Genomic DNA, 23,141 nt, shown 5'->3' with positions numbered 1-23,141 from the left:
AAAACTAGTATCCAGGAACAGCATGCATGGATTCAAAAATAGATTAAAAGCAAACATTTAAAATCGGGAAGGCTGAAAGCTGGACGAAAATGGAAGGGTATCCTCAGATACTGGAAAATACAAATTTGAACAACTCAGGGGCGGTTATCCTGCTGCAAGCCTATTTGATGACAAACATGTTAAAATAATACAAACCTTCTCTCCATTCAATGTAACACTAACAACTCCAATAGAGACTTGCATCCACCGTTCAGTTGGATTGAACATGCTGAGTGATGTTTGCGATGCTATTCCAACACAACACGAATTTGGAAACTTCAATTCCTCCGGGACCAGCACATGACCTAACACAATAGGATTTTTAGGGGAAAAAGAACTCGGCGTTAAGAAAAAAATGAAATTGCACAAAATCTCATCAGTTTAGAAAGTTATTAAACCACACCATTTTTTGGGGACTTTAAATATAATTTAACACACTTTCAGTCATCAAATTGCTTCCAGGCCACAGCCAAAATCTCTTCATTTTATGATTAAAAATGAAAATTAACTATATTTTGAGCTTTGATTGAATAATACAACCATGGGACTTTTGCCACTAACTCTTTTCCCTCCTCCTTACTCAGTGCAAATATGTCTCTAATCAATCCAGTCAAATCACAGATACATTGCTCAGCCAATAAATCATATATTGAGCTCTCATTTCCCAGCAAGTTATCCAAGGGTTTACTGCTGAACTCCCTTACTGCTGAAGACCATGTTTCCAACCTTTCACGATGGGGATTAAAAGCACAACGCTTTCTTGGATTATAGTTCTCTCAGTGCCCCTCAGGATCACATTTACATGTTGGTTTCAGCGCAACAGGGGGAACCTGCACAAGAATGGCTGCTGCCATCTGGCTTGAAGTTGCTTGAAGAAAAAAATTCCTTGGTGATTCCACAATCGGAAATCTATAAGCCCTTGAGAAAAGGCCTGTGCAACTGGATTGATAATTACTTCCTGCAGAGATCAGATTTAAATTTGCCTTTTGTTTGCATACAATGCTGGCACCAATAAGTCAAAATGTCTTCATGTCAGCATTTTCTTAGTACCAGAAAGCTCTTGATGCCATTGATACCAAGGGGCTTCAAAAGATTCCTTGGCACATATGGGTGCCAATGTTATTTCACAGCATTCTATTTTGGAGAGTGCCCAACTAAAATTGAAATTAAGCAAAATTATTCAGCATCATGCGGCACCAATGCTTCTAACAAGTGTGTCAACTTACGACTAGAAGTAGACCATACAGACCTCTGAGCCTGCTCTGCCATTCAATACAATCATGGCTGATCCCCTGCCTCAATTTCATTTTCCCACCTGCATCCCATATTCCTCGACTTAGGTCAAAATCCATCCAACCCAGCCTTGAACATACTGAACTGTGGAGCATCTACAATTGGGTAGAGAATTCTAAACAATCGCAATCCTTTGAGTGAAGAAATTTATTTTATCTTGGTGCTAAATAATTGAACCTTTATCCTGAGGTTGTGCCCTTCGGGCTGCACGGTAGCACAGTGGCTAGCACTGTTATTTCACATCTCCAGGGATGCGGGTTTGATTCCCGGCTTGAGTCACTGTCTGTGCAGTCTGCACGTTCTCCTAGTGTCTGCGTGGGTTTCCTCCGGGTGCTCCGGTTTCCTCCCACAAGTCCCGAAAGATGTGCTTGTTAGAGGAATTGAACATTCTGAATTCTCCCTCAGTGTAGCCAAACAGACGCCGGAGTGTGGCGACTGGGGGATTTTCACAGTAACTTCATTGCAGTGTTAATGTAAGCCTACTTGTGACACTAATAAAGATTATTATATTATTATTTTGAGGCGTCAACCAGAGGGAAAGCAATCTGTGTCTACCCTGTCAACTAATTCAGGATCTTGATAATTCAATGAGATCATGTCTCATCTTCTAAATTCCAAAGCACATAAATCCAATTTACTCTGCCATGCATACGACAACCATCTCATCCCAGGGCAAGAACATGGCAGATGGAATCTAATGTGAAAAAATGAGGTTGGCAGAAGGAACAGATGCAGAGTATTTTTTCAAATGATAGATTAGAAAGTGTAGATGTGCAAAAGAACTTGGGTGCCCTCATCAGTAAACCACTGAAGGCTAACATGCAGGTGAAGCAGGCAATTAGGATGGCTAATGGTATGTTGGCCTTTATCACAAGAGTACAGGAATAGTGCCAATTTGCGATCAAGGTAATGTATTTTATAAATCACAGTAAGAAATCTTACATAACCAGGTTAAAGTCCAACAGGTTTGTTTGGAATCAATAGCTTTTGGAGTGTAGCTCCTTCATCAAGTGAAAAAAATTCAGCATTTCCAGTTCCAACAACAATTTCAACTCCAGAAGTTATTAGAAAAACTTACCAACATCTTTCAATTGATATCCTCCTGACCACTGATCAATCATACCCATTCGAGAAGAGTAGTTAACGGACTGTAAATCCAAAGGTATTGTATGTGCACTGTAGAACTGAGTTGGGTCTAGTATCCTTGTTCTCAATTTAGGGTCAAGTTGAGTCCCAAATTCTTGAATATTTCCCATGAGTATATTAGCATCAGATGCAAGATTATGCATATTAGAAGACAAAGTGTTGCCCAAGTAGCATGAAGTCAAAGGCACATTTAGACAATTGGCATTAGAGGTCAGAGATCCCAAATACTGCTGGGCCAGTGGAGTTGTTAATAGTGAATGCCCAGTAAGTAATGTTGGACCTGCCATGGGCCCACCTGAAGAAGCCCCTTGAGGTTTAAAGCTTGAAATAGGCATATATCTGCAATCAGTATTTAATGGTGGGTGAACACCTAATGGACCATTAGTTGTAGAGGCAGCATTCAACAATTTAACGCAATGTATTTTGTTCATCTTGTCCGTAGATCCACGAATATGATCAGTTTTTTGTAGTGCAGATGATTCTTCATACGCCATTGGTTTGCCTGATGCTGCAGGAGGAAAAGCATCTAATTGCTGATTAACTGATTGTAGTATCTTTGCTTTCTCAGTCTGTCGAAAAGATAACTTGTCAGCTATTTGTGAAAGACATCCATCTTCTGCTTTTCCCACAGGACTTCTGCTTTCATGGTTTTTCTGTTGATCACAACCGGATTGTGGGCAAGGTTTGCAAGAATCATTTGCATGTTCTTCCAATGAGTTTGGAAATGTCAATTCACTTGGATTAACTAAAGTTTGGTCTGGAGTTGGAGTGGGACTTGATCGAATAATTGTAGTGCTTAGTTCGATGGTTTTGTCATGCTGTGAAAGAAAATTACACTTTTAGGAACAGAATGTGGTTTGCTAAAGGCATTGACAGAACAGTTATTTCTGAACAATGATGGCTGTATTAATATGCAAATACTGTATAAACATAGGACAGAATTGTAGAATCCCGACAGTGCTGAAACAAGTCATTCAGCCCTTATACTCTGAAAGAGCACCTGACCCAGGCCCAATCCCCACCACCCCGCCTGGGGGCAATTTAGCATGGCCAATCCACCTAACCTGCACATCTTTAGACTGTGGGAGGAAACCGGGGCACCCGGAGGAAACCCATGTAGACACAGACGAATGCGCAAAAAACCCGGGTCTCTAATACTGAGGCAGCAATGGTAACCACCGTGCCACCATGCCGAAAAGAAAGTTACTGGCTCCTATACATCAGATACAATCTACCGTCTTTTTGGCATTTTTCAGTTTGTAACAGCTCATGTATATCTGGTATTTACAAACGAGTTTGCTTATTTGCACCGTTAGATGGGACCCCGGTCACTATTGGCCTCGAACAGGTCTTGGAACATGCTGATGAATTGCCGCAAACTTCATGGAATCCCTCGTTTGACTCTTGGATGATGTACTTGGATCATCTCCAGGTCTGCCAGCCAATCTGCAGCTGTGGGTGCTGCTGCTGATCTCCAGCCGACCAGGATTCGCCAGCGTGCAATTAGGGAAGAGAAAGCCAGGGCGCTGGGCCTCTTCCCCATATGGAGATCTGGCTGGTCCGATACCCCGAAGACTACCACTCCCGGACACGGCTCCACCCTCACCCCCACAATCCTGGACATCACGTCGAAGGCGGCATGCCCAGAACATGTGGGCATGGTTGGCCAGGCCTCCCTGGCACCATTCACATTTGTCCTCCACCTCCAGGAAGAACCTGCTCATTCGGTTTCTAGTTAGGTGGGCTCTGTGTACCACTAAACTGCATGAGGCTTCGCCGAGCGCAGGAGGTGACGTTGGCCCTATTCAGTGCTTTGCTCCAGAGTCCCCAACCCACCGCCATCCCCAATTTGTCCTTCCCTTTCCGTCTAGCTTCGTCCAGTGGTAGCCTTGCCCTGTCCAGCAACTGTCCGTATATGTTCCCACAGTCTGCCCCTCCTTACTGTCTGTGTTGATTAGTTCCTCGAGTAAAGTGTCTCGCAGGGCCCTGGGGTACTGCCGTCACCTTGTGGAGATAGTGTTTAATTTGGAGGTGCCTAGGCAGCACGCTACCTTGTTCCAGGTTTGATCCCGATTCTGGGTCACTGTCCATGTGGAGTTTGCACATTCTCCCCGTGTTTGCGTGGGTTCCGCTCCCACAACCTAAAGATGTGCAGGATAGGTGGATTGGCCACACCAAATTGCCCCCGAATTGGAAAAGATGAATTGAGTACTCAAAATTTATAAGAATTTTTTAAAAAAAAAATTTGGAGGTGCCTGAGCTCTTGTCCCTTCGGCAGGTCCAAGTCCTCCATCAGCTCATCCAAATTCGCCAGTCTGTCCCCTACCTAAAAGGTCCCCAACTGCTAGTGTCCCTCCGCCCCATCTTCACTTTTTAAAGGTGGTGTCAAGCACGGCTGGTGGGAATTTGTGGTTACCGCAGATGGGGGCCATGGAGGACATCTCGGTTAGACCAAAATGCTGCTTCATTGCATGATTGCTTTTAATGATGGCTAGCAGACCTGGAGACGATCCAAGTACATCATCCAAGGGTCAAACAAGGGCTTTCATAAAGTGAGGGGGCCATTCATCAGCTGTTCTGTGGGTCCAAGATGTAGAGGAGCAGGTCATCCGCATTGAGCGACACTGTTGTGCTGCCTGCCCCCTCTTAAGTTACCGTTCCAGCTTTTTGCATCCCGCAGAGCGATTACCAGTGGTTTGATTGCCAGGGCAAACAAGAGCGGGGACAGCAGGCATCCCTGCCTTGTGCCTCAGTGCAACTGGAAATATTCAGAGCTGGTGGTGTTGGTCCGAACACTCGCTTTTGGGACACCATACAGGAATTTCATCCACGAGGTGAATCTTGCCCCCAGTCTGCCTTTTCTGCGTTCAGGGAGATGATCACCTCTGGCGTTCTCTTCCCGGAAGGGGTCATTATTACATTTAGCAGTCGCCTGATGTTCACCTGCGCTCTCTCGTGGCTGCCTGCTTTCTCAGCTGGTGAGCCAGGAGGTGTTCAGCCTTTTCCCCCGTGTTTGTAGAAGATCTCCCGTGTCTGACACAGTTGGTGCACTGCTTGCCTGGTGGATAGAAGGTTAAAGTTTATTTGCAGCTTTTTCCTCTCCACCAGAAGCTCTACGGTCGGGGCCTCGGAGTATTTTCTGTCGACCTCCAGAATGGAGTTGATCAGTTGTTGCCTGGCTGCCCTATTCCCCATCTCTTTGTGCCATCTAGGCTATAATCTCTTCCCTAGTCACCGCCTTCAATGTCTCCCAGAACGTGGAAGGGGAGACTTTCCCGTTCCGGTTTTATGTAAATACGTGCCTATGGCTTGTGATGTGTTTTTGGCAGAAGACTTTGTCAGCCAGCAGGGCCCATCTCCAACCTCACATCCGTGTAATGTGGACCGTGATCGGAGATGACTGTCACGGAATATTCCGCTCTTACTATTTCTGGAAGCACTGCTTTCCCCACTGCAAAGAAGTCTACCTGTGAGTATGTCTTGTGCACCGGCAAGAAGAAATAAAATTCCCTCTCACCGGGGAGTAGAAATCGCCATGGGTCCACCGTTACCATCTGTTCCATAAATGCCCCCAGTTCCCTAGCCCTGCCTGTCCTTTGCCCCGATCTGGGATTCGATCAGTCTGTCAGTGGGCCCTGTAGACATTTGAAGTTGCCCCCCCCCCCCCCCCCCCCCCCCCCCCCCCCGCATGGTCTTCTTTATAAAGACTGTCTCGTCCCAGTTGGGCACCTACACATTTACCAGAACTCCCGGTGCCCCATCTCGGACACTGCTGACTGTGACGTACCGTCTCCCTTGGTCTGTAACTGTCCTCGTCACAGTGAACCTCGTCCTCTTACTAAGCAATATGGCTACTCCCCGAGCCCTTGTCCTGTAACATGGTACGTCTGTCCCACCCAGCCTTTTCTTACCCGCAGTCGGTCCTTCCCTCAGGTGTGTTTCCTGCAAGAAGATTATGTCGGCTTTCAGGCTCCTGTTGTGGGCAAAGACTCTGGATCTTTGCAACGGGTTGTTAAGTCCCCTAACATTCCAGGTGATGGGGTGGTCCACCCCACCACATCCCTCCTAATCCTGGTTGGGTGCCCCCCCCCACCACCCAAACGGATCAACCATACTTACCTGGTGAACGTCCCCTGCCCTCCGGGGTTTTCCTCTTGTTAGGGTGCCATCCAAAATGGCTGCAGTCAACGTTCTCACCAGAAGGTCGGGCTTCTGCACTCCGGGGCCCTCCTTTGCGCAAGGGGCACCCAACACGGCTCCAACTATGTGTGCGTGACATGGGTGCACCTCTGCACTCCATAGGTTTCTTTTTGCCCAGGGACCCTCCAAAGTGGCTGCTTTCGGCACCATCTTTTTTCATCAGTCTGTTCCTTACTCGCTGAATCCCGAACGGAAGCCAAATATTTTTCCTGCTCTGTTCCTTTCTTGTTCCTTTTCCCCTTGCTGAAGCGATGGTGTCTTCTCGAACACCATCGAATGGGAGCCAGGGGCTCTTCCATCGACTTGAGGAGGTGCCCCGACACGACCTGCCGTTGCTTCTCAAATTCCACCAAGATGCTGGTAAGCATCTCAGCAGTTAGTGGAGTTGCTGGATTCACAGAAGCTGTCTCCACCATTTTCTCTACTAACGTGCCCTGGAAAGCTTCCGATTCAGTCATCAAACTTCGGCTTTCAGGCTTTTTATTCCTGGTCTTCCGGGGCATTTCCTCTACGTAAGCACCTTATTTCAACAGACAAATGTTTTTTTTTTCGTAAACAGAACAAATCCCAGAATCTGGCCAAAAAGGGCTAAAAGTGAGAGCCACCTCATGCACGTTTCTCCCCTGCTTAATGCCACCATACATCCCAAATGTGCGCACGCACAAAAAAATATTTTGCAACGTGCTTTCTACATTTGTTTTTTCGAACAAGTGGTTATAATTGAAAGTTTGTACAACTATTCCAAATTGTGATCTTTAGGGTGGCACGGTGACACAGTGGTGAGCACTGCTGCCTCACGGCATCAAGGACCTGGGTTCAATCACAGCCCCGGGTCACTATCCATGTGGAGTTTGCACATTCTCCCAGTATCTGCGTGGGTCTCGCCCCCACAACCCAAAGATGTACAGGGTAGGTGGATTTGCCATGTTAAATTGCCCCTTAATTGGGAAAATTAAAAAAAGAAATTGTGATATTTAAATCTTTTAAAATTACTTCCACAACAGGCAATGAAATAACGCAACATTAAGATGTACTACTCATTCACCCATTAACTTTCAACTTGAAGATGTCCTCTCCACCGTGACTTGATGTTCTCCTGCTGAAACCCTCATTCATGCCTTTCTTCTCTCCAGATGTAATTGTTCCAATGCTCACCTGGCTAGTCTTCCACTTTCCACCTCAGGTAAACCTGAGCTCACCCAAAACTTAAGGGCAGCAGGGTAGCATGGTGGTTAGCATAAATGCTTCACAGCTCCAGGGTCCCAGGTTCGTTTCCCGGCTGGGTCACTGTCGGTGTGGAGTCTGCACGTCCTCCCCCTGTGTGCGTGGGTTTCCTCCGGGTGCTCCGGTTTCCTCCCACAGTCCAAAGATGTGCGGGTTAGGTGGATTGACCATGCTAAATTGCCCGTAGTGCCCTGATAAAAGTAAGGTTAAGGGCACAACATTGAGGGCCGAAGGGCCTGTTCTGTGCTGTACTGTTCTATGTTCTATACCCTATCTCACAACCATTTGTCCATCACCCTGTATTCGCTGACCTGTGCCTGATTAGACAATGCCTTGATTTTCTATCTCTCAATGATTTTCAAATATCTCCTTGGCTTTGTCCCTCCCTTATCTTGTAACCTTATCCATCCCAATGTTTGCCAAAATAAATGCATACCACCAATTATGACCACTGGTGATCGTGTTCAACTGTTTGGGTTTTACTTTCTGGAATTCATTCCATAAACCTCTGTGGTTTTGGCCACCTCTCTTTTTATGTGGCTGTCAATCTCAATATTGCCTTATAGGTCTACGTCAAATATTGTTCAATAACATTCTTGTGAAATGCTTTGGGAAATTTTACCACATTAAAATTACTTTGATTTTACTACTTCTTTAATAATATTAATAATATTATTATTCAGTCAATTAAAGGTTTCCAGACGCAAGTATCCTAGAGAAAGGGAACTGTAGTGACATGTATGACCGACTGGTAGATAGGGACGACACCGTACTGGACGCAACAAGAAGGAAATGGGAGGACGACCTGGGGATGGAGATAGGGTGGGGACTCTGGAGCGAAGCACTGCATAGGGTCAACTCCACCTCCACGTGCGCAAGGCTCAGCCTGACGCAACTAAAAGTGGTACATAGAGCCCACTTAACAAGAACCCGTATGAGTAGGTTCTTCCCGGAGGTGGAAGACAGATGTGAACGGTGCCAAAGAGGCCCGGCCAACCACGCCCACATGTTCTGGTCTTGCCCCAGACTCGTGGAGTACTGGACAGCCTTCTTCGAGGTTATGTCCAAAGTGGTGGGAGTGAGGGTGGAGCCATGCCCGATAGTGGCGGTCTTCGGGGTTTCAGAACAGCCAGATCTATTCCTGGGGAGGAGGGCGGACGCCCTTGCCTTTGCCTCCCTGATCGCCCGCCGTAGAATCCTGTTTGGCTGGCGGTCAGCAGCACCGCCCAGAGCTGCGGATTGGCTGTCCGACCTCTCGGAATCTCTCCAAATGGAGAAAATCAAATTTGCCATCCGAGGGTCGGACGACGGCTTCCACAGAACGTGGGAGCCATTCATGCAACTGTTCCGGGACCTATTTGTGGCCAATGTACAAGAGGAAGAATAGTCGGGGGAAGGTAGCGGGAGGGGCTACAGGTTCGGTACGGGGGTTCGATGGCTAGCTAAGGCCCAAAACCAAACTAAATAAACATGTTGGGGGGGGGGGGGGGGGGGGCGGGCACAGTTACTACTACGAAGATGCTTACCTGTAAATATGTATGTTAATTTTTGCGTGTTTGTTTGTTGTTTTTTTTCTCCTAACAATTTGTAATTTGTTCAATATAAAATATGAAAACTGAATAAAAACATTTATAAAAAAATTAAAGGTTTCCACAGCTTTTTCCTACCTTAGCATTCGCAGGACTGCCAATGGCTGTACTGTTTTGCAACGTTTCATCTACACCAGAGATATAGCTTAGTCTGCTAAGGTTTGGGTTGGAGTATGTCAATGAAGAGAAACCACTAGAAAAAGTAAGATATATTTTAAGGAATAGAAAATAAACCTTGCACTTAACATATTAAGATAACAAACCATCAATGCAAGAAAGATTTCGTTTTGTTGGTCGTTCTTTCCTGGTGGTCCCAAGCTCCACGGTTTCTTGGATGCTGCTAGATCTCCAGTACTCACCAGAGTTCTCCATTTTAAAATTAATTAATTAATGCTAGAAATGTCAGTCAGCAGGAAGTGCTTCACCATTGAGATGTGGGAAATACATGACTCTTCAAGCGGTCCGGACAACTACATCTACAGGAAAGGGACCCAATGCAGCTCCTCACAGACCACATGGATCGGATGAAGCAGCAGTCAGATGCACTTCGAAGCATGCAGGTGGCCGAGAATGTCATAGGCTGGAGTTTTGGAGACGTGGTCACACCCAAGGTGCAGACAGATAGATGGGTGACCGTTAGAAGGGGCAGCAGACGGTGCAGGAATCCCCCGTGGCTACCCCCTCTCTAACAACCGTTGGATACTGTTTGGGGGGGGGGGGGTTGTTACAGGGGAAAATAGCAGCAGCCAGAGCTGTGGCACAATGGCTGGCTCTGTTGTTTAGCAGGGAGGGTCAAAACAGTAGTTATAGGTGACTCTATAGGCAAAGGCACAGATAGGTGCCTCTGTGGCAGTGAAAGGGACTCCAGGATGGTATGTTGCCTTCCTGAACAAGGGTGTCTCTGAACAGGCATGGGATATTCTGACAGGAGGTGAACTGCCAAAGGATACGGTACATATTGGTACTAACAATGTAGGCAAGAAGAGTGGCGAGGTCCTGCAGGGGGAGTTTGGTAGTAAATTATAAAATAGGACCTCCAGGGTTGTAATCTCAGGATTACTCCCTGTGCCACGTGCCAGTGAGGCTAGGAATAGGAAGATAGAGTAGCTAAACACGTGTCTAAGGAGCTGGTGTAAGAGGGAGGGTTTCAGATATCTGGATCATTGGGATCTCTTCTGAGGCAGGTGGGATCTGAACAAAGAGGACGGGTTGCACCTAAACTGGAGCGGCATCAATAGCCTGGCCAGGAGGCTTGCTAGATCACTCAGGAGAGTTTAAACTAGTGTTGCCGGGGAGGGAGAGGGGAAGAACCAGAGCAGTAGGTCAGCAGGTGAAGTAACTGAAGGAGAGCTAGAGACCAAGGACAGTAAGGCTAAGAGGAAGAGCAGGCAGGGAGCAATTGCTGAACACAGTGGGACTGGTGGTCTGAAGTTCATTTGTTTCAACGCGAGAAGTATAACAGGTAAAGCAGATGAACTTAGCTTGGATTAGTAGATAGATAGAGAAATACAGCACAGAACAGGCCCTTCGGCCCACGATGTTGCGCCGAACTTTTGTCCTAGGTTAATCATAGAATTTTGGACAATTTTTCATGGCCAATCCACCCAACCTGCACATCTTTGGACTGTGGGAGGAAACCGGAGTACCCGGAGGAAACCCACGCAGTCACGGGGAGGATGTGCAGACTCCACACAGACAGTGACCCAAGTCGAAATCGAACTTGGGACCCTGGAGCTGTGAAGCAATTGTGCTATCCACAATGCTACCGTGCTGCCCTTAAGAAGTTAACCTACACTCCCTTATTCTACCCTAATCCAAGTACCTATCCAATAGCCGCTTGAAGGTCCATAAATTTTCCGACTCAACTACTACCACAGGCAGTGCATTCCATGCCCCCACTACTCTCTGGGTAAAGAACCTACCTCTGACATCCCCTCTATATCTTCCACCATTTATCTTAAATTTATGTCCCCTTGTAATGGTGTGTTCCACCCGGGGAAAAAGTCTCTGACTGTCTACTCTATCTATTCCCCTGATCATCTTATAAACCTCTATCAAGTCGCCCCTCATCCTTCTCCATTCTAATGAGAAAAGGCCTAGCACCCTCAACCTTTCCTCATATGACCTACTCTCCATTCCAGGCAACATCCTGGTAAATCTCCTTTGCACCTTTTCCAAAGCTTCCACATCCTTCCTAAAATGAGGTGACCAGAACTGCACACAGTACTCCAAATGTGGCCTGACCAAGGTTTTGTACAGCTGCATCATCACCTCACGGCTCGTAAATTCAATCCCTCTGCTAATGAACGCTAGCACACCATAGGCCTTCTTCACAGCTCTATCCACTTGAGTGGCAACTTTCAAAGAACTATGAACATAGACCCCAAGATCTCTCTGCTCCTCCACATTGCCAAGAACCCTACCATTAACCCTGTATTCCGCATTCAGATTTGTCCTTCCAAAATGGACAACCTCACACTTGTCAGGGTTAAACTCCATCTGCCACTTCTCAGCCCAGCTCTGCATTCTATCTGTCTCTTTGAAGCCGACAACAGCCCTCCTCACTATCCACAACTCCACCAATCTTCGTATCATCTGCAAATTTACTGACCCACCCTTCAACTCCCTCATCCAAGTCGTTAATGAAAATCACAAACAGCAGAGGACCCAGAACTGATCCCTGCGGTACGCCACTGATAACTGGGCTCCAGGCTGAATATTTGCCATCCACCACAGCTCTCTGTCTTCTATCGGTTAGCCAGTTTGTTATCCAACTGGCCAAATTTCCCACTATCCCATGCCTCCTTACTTTCTGCATAAGCCTACCATGGGGAACCTTATCAAATGCCTTACTAAAATCCATGTACACTATATCCACTGCTTTACCTTCATCCACATGCTTGGTCACCTCCTCAAAGAATTCAATAAGACTTGTAAGGCAAGACCTACCCCTCACAAATCCGTGCTGACTATCCCTAATCAAGCAATGCCTTTCCAGATGCTCAGAAATCCTATCCCTCAGTACCCTTTCCATTACTTTGCCTACCACCGAAGTAAGACTAACTGGCCTGTAATTCCCAGGGTTATCCCTATTCCCTTTTTTGAACAGGGGCACGACATTCGCCACTCTCCAATCCTCTGGTACTACCCCTGTTGGCAGCGAGGACGAAAAGATCATTGCCAACGGCTCTGCAATTTCATTTCTTGCTTCCCATAGAATCCTTGGATATATCCCGTCAGGCCCGGGGGACTTGTCTATCCTCAAGTTTTTCAAAACGCGCAACACATCTTCCTTCCTGACAAGTATCGCCTCAAGCTTATCAGTCTGCTTCACGCTGTCCTCTCCAACAATATGGCCCCTCTCGTTTGTAAATACTGAAGAAAAATACTTGTTCAAGACCTCTCCTATCTCTTCAGACTCAATACACAATCTCCCGCTACTGTCCTTAATCGGACCTACCCTCGCTCTAGTCATTCTCATATTTCTCACATATGTGTAAAAGGCCTTGGGGTTTTCCTTGATCCTACCCACCAAAGATTTTTCATGCCCTCTCTTAGCTCTCCTAATCCCTTTCTTCAGTTCCCTCCTGGCTATCTTGTATCCCTCCAGCGCCCTGTCTGAACCTTGTTTCTTCAGCCTTACATAAGTCTCCTTCTTCCTCTTAACAAGACATTCAACCTCTCTTGTCAACCATGGTTCCCTCACTCGACCATTTCTTCCCTGCCTGACCGGGACATACTATCAAAGACACGCAGTACCTGTTCCTTGAATAAGTTCCACATTTCACTTGTGTCCTTCCCTGACAGCCTATGTTCCCAACTTCTGCACTTCAATTCTTGTCTGACAGCATTGAATTTACCCTTCCCCCAATTATAAACCTTGCCCTGTTGCTCGCACCTATCCCTCTCCATTACTAAAGTGAAAGTCACAGAATTGTGGTCACTACCTCCAAAATGCTCCCCCACTAACAAATCTATCACCTGCCCTGGTTCATTACCAAGTACTAAATCCAATATGGCCTCCCCTCTGGTCGGACAATCTACATACTGTTAGAAAAGCTTCCTGGACACACTGCACAAACACTACCCCATCCAAACTATTTGATCTAAAGAGTTTCCACTCAATGTTTGGGAAGTTGAAGTCGCCCATGACTACTACCCTGTGACTTCTGCACCTTTCCAAAATCTGTTTCCCAATCTGTTCCTCCACATCTCTGCTGCTATTGGGGGGCCTATAGAAAACTCCCAACAAGGTGACTGCTCCTTTCCTATTTCTAACTTCAACCCATATTACCTCAGTAGGCACATCCCCCTCGAACTGCCTTTCTGCAGCTGTTATACTATCTCTAATTAACAATGCCACCCCCCCCCCCCACCTCTTTACCATCCTCCCTAATCTTGTTGAAACATCTATAACCAGGGACCTCCAACAACCATTTCTGCCCCTCTTCTATCCAAGTTTCTGTGATGGCCACCACATCGTAGTCCCAAGTACAGATCCATGCCTTAAGTTCACCCACCTTATTCCTGATGCTTCTTGCATTAAAGTATACACACTTCAACCCATCTCCTTGCCTGCAAGTACTCTCCTTTGTCAGTGTTACCTTCCCCACTGCATCACTATGTGCTTTGGCGTCCTGACTATCGTCTACCTTAGTTGCTGGACTACAGATCCGGTTCCCATTCCCCTGCCAAATTAGTTTAAACCCTCCCGAAGAGTACTAGAAAACCTCCCCCCCAGGATATTGGTGCCCCTCTGGTTCAGATGCAACCCGTCCTGCTTGTACAGGTCCCACCTTCCCCAGAATGCGCTCCAATTATCCAAATACCTGAAGCCCTCCCGCCTACACCATTCCTGCAGCCACGTGTTCAACTGCACTCTCTCCCTATTCCTAGCCTCGCTATCACGTGGCACCGGCAACAAACCAGAGATGACAACTCTGTCTGTCCTGGCCTTTAACTTCCAGCCTAACTCCCTAAACTTGTTTATTACCTCCACACCCTTTTTCCTACCTACATCGTTGGTACCAATGTGCACCACGACTTCTGGCTGCTCACCCTCCCCCTTCAGGATCCTGAAGACACGATCAGAGACATCCCTGGCCCTGGCACCCGGGAGGCAACATACCTTTCAGGAGTCTCGCTCGCGACCACAGAATCTCCTATCTATTCCCCATACCATTGAATCTCCTATTACTATTGCTTTTCTATGCTCCCCCCTTCCCTTCTGAGCCCCAGAGCCAGACTCAGTGCCAGAGACCTGGCCGCTGGGGCCTTCCCCCGGTAGGTCATCCCCCCCAACAGCATCCAAAACGGTATACTTGTTTTGAAGGGGAATGGCCACGAGGGATCCCTGCACTGTCTGCCTGTTAGTTTTCTTTCCCCTGACTGTAACCCAGCTACTCTTGTCCAGTACCTTTGGTGTGGCTACCTCCCTGTAACTCTTCTCTATAACCCCCTCTGCCTCCCGGATGATCCGAAGTTCATCCAGCTCCAGCACCTTAACACGGTCTCTGAGGAGCTGGAGTTGGGTGCACTTCCCGCAGGTATAGTCAGCGGGGACACCGGTGGTATCCCTCACCACCCACATCCTCCAGGAGGAGCATGCAACTGCCCTTGCCTCCATCCCCTCTTACTTTACAAAATTAGCTGCCCCGTGGACCAACTGGACCTCCGCCCTCCGACTCTACTTCCAGTCAGCTGCACTCTAAACTCCTGGCTCCCTTCACGCTCTTTGATAAATAAAGGAAATGAAATGTAAGGAACACCTTACTCCCTCCTCACCTAACTCCCTCAGTCACCAAACTCTCACTGTAGCACTCAAATGCCACAAGCTCAGCACTCCAATGCAAACAAAGTCTGTACTGTAACTAGCTCCTATTTATACTGTGACTCTAGCTTCTGAAAACTGGCCTAATGCAATTAACTAATTAACAAGCTCCAGGTGCAAGTAAGTCCAAGTAGAACCTTGTTTAAAGCTGATACAAAATTCACCCTCTTATAGACCAAACAGCAACTTTTAAGTTAATTAACTAAATAAAAGAAATACTAGACTTTAAATAAAAATGAACCCTTATACTCCCTCAGTCACCAAACTCTCACTGTAGCACTCAAATGCCACAAGCTCAGCACTCAGTGCAAACTTGGAACTATGATGTTGTTTCTATTACAAAGACTTGGTTGAGGGAGGGACAAGATTAGCAGCTAAACGTTCCAAGATTTAGATGCTTCCAGCAGGATAGAGGGGGATATAAAAGGGGCGGGGGAGTTGCATTACTGGTTAGTGAGAATATCACAGCTGGAGCGAGGGACTACACCTTGGAGGGCTCATGCAATGAGGCAATATGGGTAGAGCTCAGAATAGGAATTACAATGTTGTGTGTTTACTTCAGGCCTCCCAACATCCAGCAGGTGATAGAGGAGCAGATATGCAGATAGATTTTTGGAAAGTTGTAAAAAAACAACTGGGTCATAGTGGTAGGTGATTTTAACTTCCCCTATATTGACTGGGACTCACTTGGTGCGAGAGGCTTGGATGGGGCAGAATTTTTAAGTAGGGTTCTTGAACCCTCCAGGGGGGAACTCTTGAAACAATGTGTAAATTGTCCAACGCGGGAAGGGGCTGTACTGGGCCTGGTATTGAGGAATGAGCCCGGCCAGGCGGTCGAAGTTTCAGTAGGGGAGCATTTAGAGAACAAGTCTGTAAATTTTAAAGATACTTGTGGATATGGGTGGTCCTCGGGTGAAGATGCTCAATTCGGGGGGGGGGGGGGGGGGGGGGGGGGAGGTAGGGGGGCAGCTGTTTGAGGGGATGCTATTGGGTTAAATGGATGGATGGGATGTGTTATTTGGTGATATGTATAAAATGAAAAATGTTTGAATTAAAATATTTTTAACAAAAAAAAATGTTTGCTTTTAGTGACTTGTTGATGAGGGATTTGAAAATGGGCAAAATCTATTGCAATCCATGACAGTCATAATCCAAGAGGCGGGTAGGCAATTCTTCTGTCACTTTATCCAAATTCTCCCCTCCTTTCCTGTAGGTTGTGTTTCTACAGAAGCTGGCCAAGTTTCAGCCCCCGGCAAGCGTCTAATTGTCATCTTTGAAGCAACAGGGTACACATGCAAACTATTTAACTGTTGGGAAAAGAGGAAGAACGATGGTCATTGTGCTTTGTTGAGGGAACTTAAGAATCGCTGGGCAGCGATATTTATCGATGCCCTTCCCATAGTTCTTACTAATGGTTGGGTTCAGCAATAAAGAAAAAGTGCTGTATGGGCAGCATGGTAGCATGGTGGTTAGCATCAATGCTTCACAGCTCCAGGGTCCCAGGTTCGATTCCCGGCTGGGTCACTGTCTGTGCGGAGTCTGCACGGCCTCCCCGTGCGTGCGTGGGTTTCCTCCGGTTTCCTCCCACAGTCCAAAGATGTGCGGGTTAGGTGGATTGACCATGCTAAATTGCCCGTAGTGTCCTAAAAAAAGTAAGGTTAAGGGGGAGTTGTTGGGTTACGGGTATAGGGTGGATACGCGAGTTTGAGTAGGGTGATCATTGCTCGGCACAACATCGAGGGCCGAAGGGCCTGTTCTGTGCTGTACTGTTCTATGTTCTATGTAAAGCAGAACTAAATTGGGTTTGAACAAGAGATTTGGGAAAGTGTTCCAGAGTACTTTTTCTTTGCAAACAAAAATATTAGTATTCTACTGGGAAAAGCATCCAATTGATTACAAATGTTCAAACTTCTGGTCTTCTTTACCTGCCACTTGCAGTGGATGCAGTAAAACAAATATTCATAAAATTGAGCAGGGACACGTGACAGCAAACCGATTTACCTTGTCCTTGCGGCAGTTTGTAAATCTGTTACTTGGCTTGGTGAAGAATGAGTCAATGGCTTCAAATTGACCTGATCTGTTGCAGAACCATGATCTATAATGAAAGAAATGTATTTCACTTAAAAATTATGTATTTACTACCCATCATATAATTAAGTTTCAACAACAGTAGTCAACAGTATTGTGGTAGCACCAACACACAACACCAGAGCTGCAAAAGTTGTCTGTACTCTGACCACAGCTTCACTTCATCCTATGAATTTAGAAGCAATGAATTTACTGGCAAATATATTGCTTCTTCCAATGTACAAACAGACTTCTTTACATAATTCACAAGGCTGCTATTTTCTACCCCAAAATATTTTATATAACTCTCCAATGTAATTCAAATCTGATCAGTGTTACACGGCAAATACAGATAAAATATGTTACTTTAAAAGCCAGTACGTATTTTTTGGCATAAAATTACATGCACATGAAAATTGCTCAACTACTAAAAGTTATATACATAAATTGTGCATTACCAGACACACACATCTGTTGAAAAATATAATCAAGTGATTCCATTACCAACTTGTATTCATCTTTTAAGGTAATAAAATGTCCCATGGCACTTCACAGGAGCGTTAAAAAAAAAATGACACCAAGCCACATAGGAGATACTAGGTCAGATCAAAAGCTTCGCCCAGAGGTAGGTTTAGAGTGTCTTGAAGGTGGAAAATCATAGACATTTACAGTGTATTACAATTACAGTGCAGAAGGAGGCCATTCGGTCCATCGAGTATGCACCGGCCCTTGATAAGAGCACCCTACTTAAGCCCAGGCCTCCGCCCTACCCCCATAATCCACCTAACCTTTTGTTCATAAAGGGGCAATTTAGCATGGCCAATCCACCTAACCTGAACAGCTTTAAAATGAAAGAGAGAAAGCGTATTCTAGAGCGTGGGGCCTAGGCAACTCAAGGCATCGCCACCAATGGTGGATGATTAAACTTGGGGATTCACAAGATCTAGAATTAGATCTTGGAGGGTTGTGGGCTGGAGGCGAATACATGTCCAATGTGGGAAGTGGAGCTATGGAGGGATTTGAAAACAGGGATCAGTATTTTAAAACCAGGACATTTTTGATCGGTAACCAACATAGGTCAGCGAGAACAAGGGTGACAGGGGAATGGGACTTTGTTCGAGTTAAGACACAATCAAGAGTCAGATGATCTCAAGTTTACACTTCATGGGCAGCACGGTGGCACAGTGGTTAGCACTGCTGCCTCACGACGCCGAGGTCCCAGGTTTGATTCCGGCACTGGGTCACTGTCCGTGTGGAGTTTGCACATTCTCCCTGTGTTTGTGTGCATTTCACCCCCACAACCCAAAGATGTGCAGGGTAGGTGGATTGGTCATGCTAAATTGTCCCTTAATTGGAAAAAATGAATTGGGTACTCAAAATGGTTTTTAAAAAGTTTACACTTCATTAAGTTGGATGGTTCTAGAGGTAGCCCTCAGAGAAATTGCCATTTTATTTTAATTACAGTAACCAATATAATTTTAAGCAATTGGTACTTCATTATTTAGTGACGGCTTACCAGTTTCATTGCGCTTTGGTGCAGCTACGTCACAATTAGATTGCTGAAAGCTGACCACCTCTTCCTGGTTATGGAGATCTGAGCTTTTTTGTTTATCTCTTCCCACTTGCGGCTTTGAAGTTGCACGCATTGCTCTGCCATCTTCGTATATTGTTGCACTCGTTGATTTCCTAAATTTTTGCTCCACAGGTCCAATGATATGCATTTTTGGACAATGCAGGCTGGAATTATTCATTGCCACACCTTGAACAGCCGTGGGTTGTAAAGAAACAGTGACATTTGAGTTTTTCAGTTCCTTCTTAAACATTCTTCCATCAGGTGATGTATCTGAAGACCTTTCCTCAACATCCTTTTGCATCATATCTGCTCCGCTTTCAATCCGTGTTTGACAAAGAGCTTTATCCAAGTTCGGTTCATTCTCTGCCAGACAAACTTTCCGTGTCGACGAAGTAGTTAGAAAGGATTCATCACTTTTCTCCACTGCTATAACTGTGCCATTTATCTTTGGCACTTCAGTCAGAGTATTTCCACTTGAAATAACTTGATTCTCAAAAATTCCTTGTTTTGTCATTAACGTTATGTTGGTAAGCTGACTGTCATCATGATTGGGATCAGGAAACTTGTTCTTCTCATGTGCAAAAGATTTTGTATGATCATTCTGACTATATGGTCTGTGCTTACCCTCAACTAGTTTGGCTGATTGACAAGTTTCAGCTGACTGAGTTACACTTTCTGTTTCAATAGCACTTAATTGGCCCAACTCTTCTTTTGAATGTATCGTTTTCTTTTCTTGCTTGCCTCTTCTACTCGAGGAAGATTTCTTTGAAAATGAATTGGACGTGATGGGAGGATTTCTCAAATTTTCAGATGAAACTACAGAATCTAAACTGTGAGCAGAAATAGAGTCTAACAATGATTTAAATTCAGATTTCATGACTTCACTTTCACCGGCCTCAGATCTTTCACAATTCTTCTCCACAAAAACACTCAAATCCTTCATGCTGCTTTCCTGGTCGTGCAACTGCACACTTGATTTCCTGTTAGCTGTTGCAGGCTCAAGTTTCTTCCTGTTCTTATTAGAAAGCTCTAAAATCATTGCAGCTAGCTGAGCAGGATCAGCACTCACGGAAGCATCAGCTATAGCAGAAGCAATTGTACTTATGCTCAAGATGGAATCTGTGCCATTGAATAATCTCGGTTCTTCAGCTTTCGCACATGAACTCAAACGTTTCATACTCTTTGTATAAATAAAAGGGGAAAGGTTTTAGTCACAAGCTCATCATCTGAAGTGCAATTTAAAGCAAATATCCAAATGATGTTCTCTGAATGCAAGTTTGTACTCAGTAGGTCAATGAGTTTAATACATAGCACATATTATATTAAACATAGCAGCTGTTTTCAAGGGTAATTAGGGATAGGAAAAAAAACGCTGGCCAAGCCAGTGACACCCAGGCCCCATGAAAGAATAAAAAAGACCAAAATTGGCACTGACCCCATGTTCATTCATGGAAATATTGGAACTTGGTTCCTTGTTTTGAAATTGATCATTTTCAGTCTGCTTATTAATCAGAAATGTAGTAGAAAATTCTGTAGGAGTTTCTTCATCACTTTGCTTCAGGTCAGCTGCATAAAAATAAAATCCATGATGTTTAATAATGTAACAGTCATGAAAAATAAGAGTGAGACAGAATGAACAAACAGGAACAAGCACAGATAGTGAACAAAACTTTGCTTTTCCTCTCAACCAACAATACCAGATACTCCACCATGGCAACACGAACTGTGAAAAATATAAGTTTTAAACAGAATTTACAATAACAAGTGACAATTTGAAGTAGCCATCAATTTAAGTTTACACAAAACAAGAAATGTAATTTTGCAGCACTTTAACACTTTAGAAAAGCACAGATTTTGAGGCAACTTAATTGAGGCCGGTTTAGCTCAGTTATCATAGAATTTACAGTGCAGAAGGAGGCCATTCAGCCCATCGAGTCTGCACCGGCTCTTGGAAAGAGCACCCTACCCAAGGTCAACAACTCCACCCTATCCCCATAACCCCACCCAACACTAAGGGCAATTTTGGACACTAGGGGCAATTTATCATGGCCAATCCACCTAACCTGCACATCTTTGGACTGTAGGAGGAAACCGGAGCACCCGGAGGAAACCCACGCACACACGAGGAGGATGTGCAGACTCCGCACAGACAGTGACCCAAGCCGGAATCGAACCTGGGACCCTGGAGCTGTGAAGCGATTGTGCTATCCACAATGTTACCGTGCTGCCCAGTTGGCTGGTGATGTAGGATAAAGCCAACACCGCAGGTTAGATTCCCATACTGGCTGAGATTATTTATGAACGTCTGCCTTCTAAACCTTGTCCCTCACCTGGTGTGGTAATTCTCAACTTAAATCACCACCAGTCAGCACTCCCCCTCAAAAGGGGAAAGCTATAATTTAAGGTTCTGTACCCCTTGCTCAACCCCCACCTGTTCCAGTCAAGGAAATATTAGTGCTTTATCTGTCCAATCAAATGGTGGCGTTTCTCAACTTTACTCCCTCCAAGGCCACTATATCCTAGAGTAGTATGGAGTGCTGGAATATAACCAGGATCCTGCACAGCCGTATCATAACGTACACTCCATGGTATTTCAACCTTCCTTGAGAAAAAGGCTAAAATTCCATTAGCCAATAAAACAAAAACAGTGCACAACAGTCTGATGCCACTATATTCTGATGAAGTGTCCAAAATCTGAGAGTGGGGGGCAGGGGATATGGTGTGGGGTATGAAAGGGTTTTTGTTCATGGAATGTATACATTTCTTGTGACGCCAGTGCATACTACACACCCCTAACTGCTCGAGGTGCTGATGGTGAGGCATCTTCTTGAACCTTTGCAATCTTGCTGCGTAGGCACGTGTTTGCATGGGTTTCCTCCGACAGTGCAAGTTAGGTGGGATTATGGGGTTACAGGGATAGGGCGGGGGAATGGTCTTGTGTAGGGTGCTCTTTCAGAGGGTCGGTGTGGACTAGACAGGCCGAATGGCCTCCTTCTCCACTGTAGGAATTCTATAACAAACAAATCTACTGATCACCTCTTATTCTATGAATTGTGCCCTAGTAATAGACTCTTATAGTGTAGCAGTTGACCAGTTGGTCCATACCAACTCTACAAAAGAGCCACTCCACTGCTCTTTTCCCATACACCTGCAAATTCTTCCTTCTGAAATATATTTCCAATTCCTTTTTGAAAGTTATTATTGTCATCTTCCACCTTTCCGGCACTGCATTCCAGGATATAAAATTAAAATATCCTCTATCCTCTTGCTTTTTTCCTAATCATCTTAAATAGTGTCCTTTGGTTAATGACCCACGTACCAGTGGAAACAGTAATTTCTCATGATTTATATTATCACAAACTCAACTTTGGTAACATGCACATTTATTAAAGAATACTCAACTCTTGCAAACAAATGTATAAGATTTATTTTACCTGAATGAAGTGTGTCATCGCTGCAAAGCTCGCTGGTTTCATGTTTGGCTTGCGACAAATTAGGTTCAAATAAAGGAACAGGTGCTCTGTGCTCTGGTGATGTTATGGAATATCCAAATGAAGGCTAACAGATTTAGCAAGAGTCTGAATTATTACCAATATAAACTTTAAAGCAAAATATATAGATAACAGAAGTTTAATTATACATTTTTATTACAAGTTTTAAACTTCTGAGGAGGGTCTTCTTAGTTACGCAAATAGTCTAAGGAGAATAGATTAAGATTGTACTTAACAGAGAAATGTAAAACAGGGATTTAATTCGAAGCCGAAGCAGTTGTTCTTAATATTTATTTTTAAAAATACACACACGTATTCCAACCTTGAACTAACCCGTTTTATGCCACAGTTATGTTCTCCAAGACATCCAAGAGCCTCTGATCTTTCACCAAAGAATTCTCCCAGAGTGAGGCGGAGATAACTCTGACTGCCTTGCATAAAGTCAGATCCTGCCTGTGATGCTCGCAATATCAAGCAGCTGTTAGCTGGCAGCTGCCATGATTCACTTCCACATGATCCACTTGCAAATGTCACATCCATTTTATCCTCCTGTGGAGAAGGTGAGAAGACATGACATATTATGAACCTCGAGTCGCAATGATAGTAGTTTATTGTACTTAGGGTCTCTGATCATGTCCATGGATGCCAAGCAATAGAAATAATTACTAATTTCACAATTCAATTAATTG

The 23,141-nt window shown here is 45.1% G+C and overlaps 1 protein-coding gene across 4 annotated transcripts in view; it reads right to left on the bottom strand.

Moving 5' to 3' along the window:
• Window positions 1-23,141, bottom strand: part of cep192 (centrosomal protein 192) — a 213,953-nt gene that overhangs the window by 131,339 nt on the left and 59,473 nt on the right. For all 4 annotated transcript variants that reach the window (XM_038808642.1, XM_038808645.1, XM_038808641.1 and 1 more), the window contains exons 15-22: window positions 22,786-23,001; window positions 22,396-22,519; window positions 20,397-20,527; window positions 18,905-20,141; window positions 17,323-17,416; window positions 9,570-9,684; window positions 2,411-3,296; window positions 196-344 (exon numbers count right to left, since the gene is read on the bottom strand). In XM_038808642.1, coding sequence (XP_038664570.1) covers window positions 196-344; window positions 2,411-3,296; window positions 9,570-9,684; window positions 17,323-17,416; window positions 18,905-20,141; window positions 20,397-20,527; window positions 22,396-22,519; window positions 22,786-23,001 — 2,952 coding nt within the window. The remainder of the gene's footprint in view (window positions 1-195; window positions 345-2,410; window positions 3,297-9,569; window positions 9,685-17,322; window positions 17,417-18,904; window positions 20,142-20,396; window positions 20,528-22,395; window positions 22,520-22,785; window positions 23,002-23,141) is intronic.

Source organism: Scyliorhinus canicula, chromosome 10 (assembly GCF_902713615.1).
Source record: "Scyliorhinus canicula chromosome 10, sScyCan1.1, whole genome shotgun sequence".
In the NCBI taxonomy this organism is placed as follows: Eukaryota; Metazoa; Chordata; class Chondrichthyes; order Carcharhiniformes; family Scyliorhinidae; genus Scyliorhinus; species Scyliorhinus canicula.
This window is presented reverse-complemented; position numbering and strand designations above follow the sequence as displayed.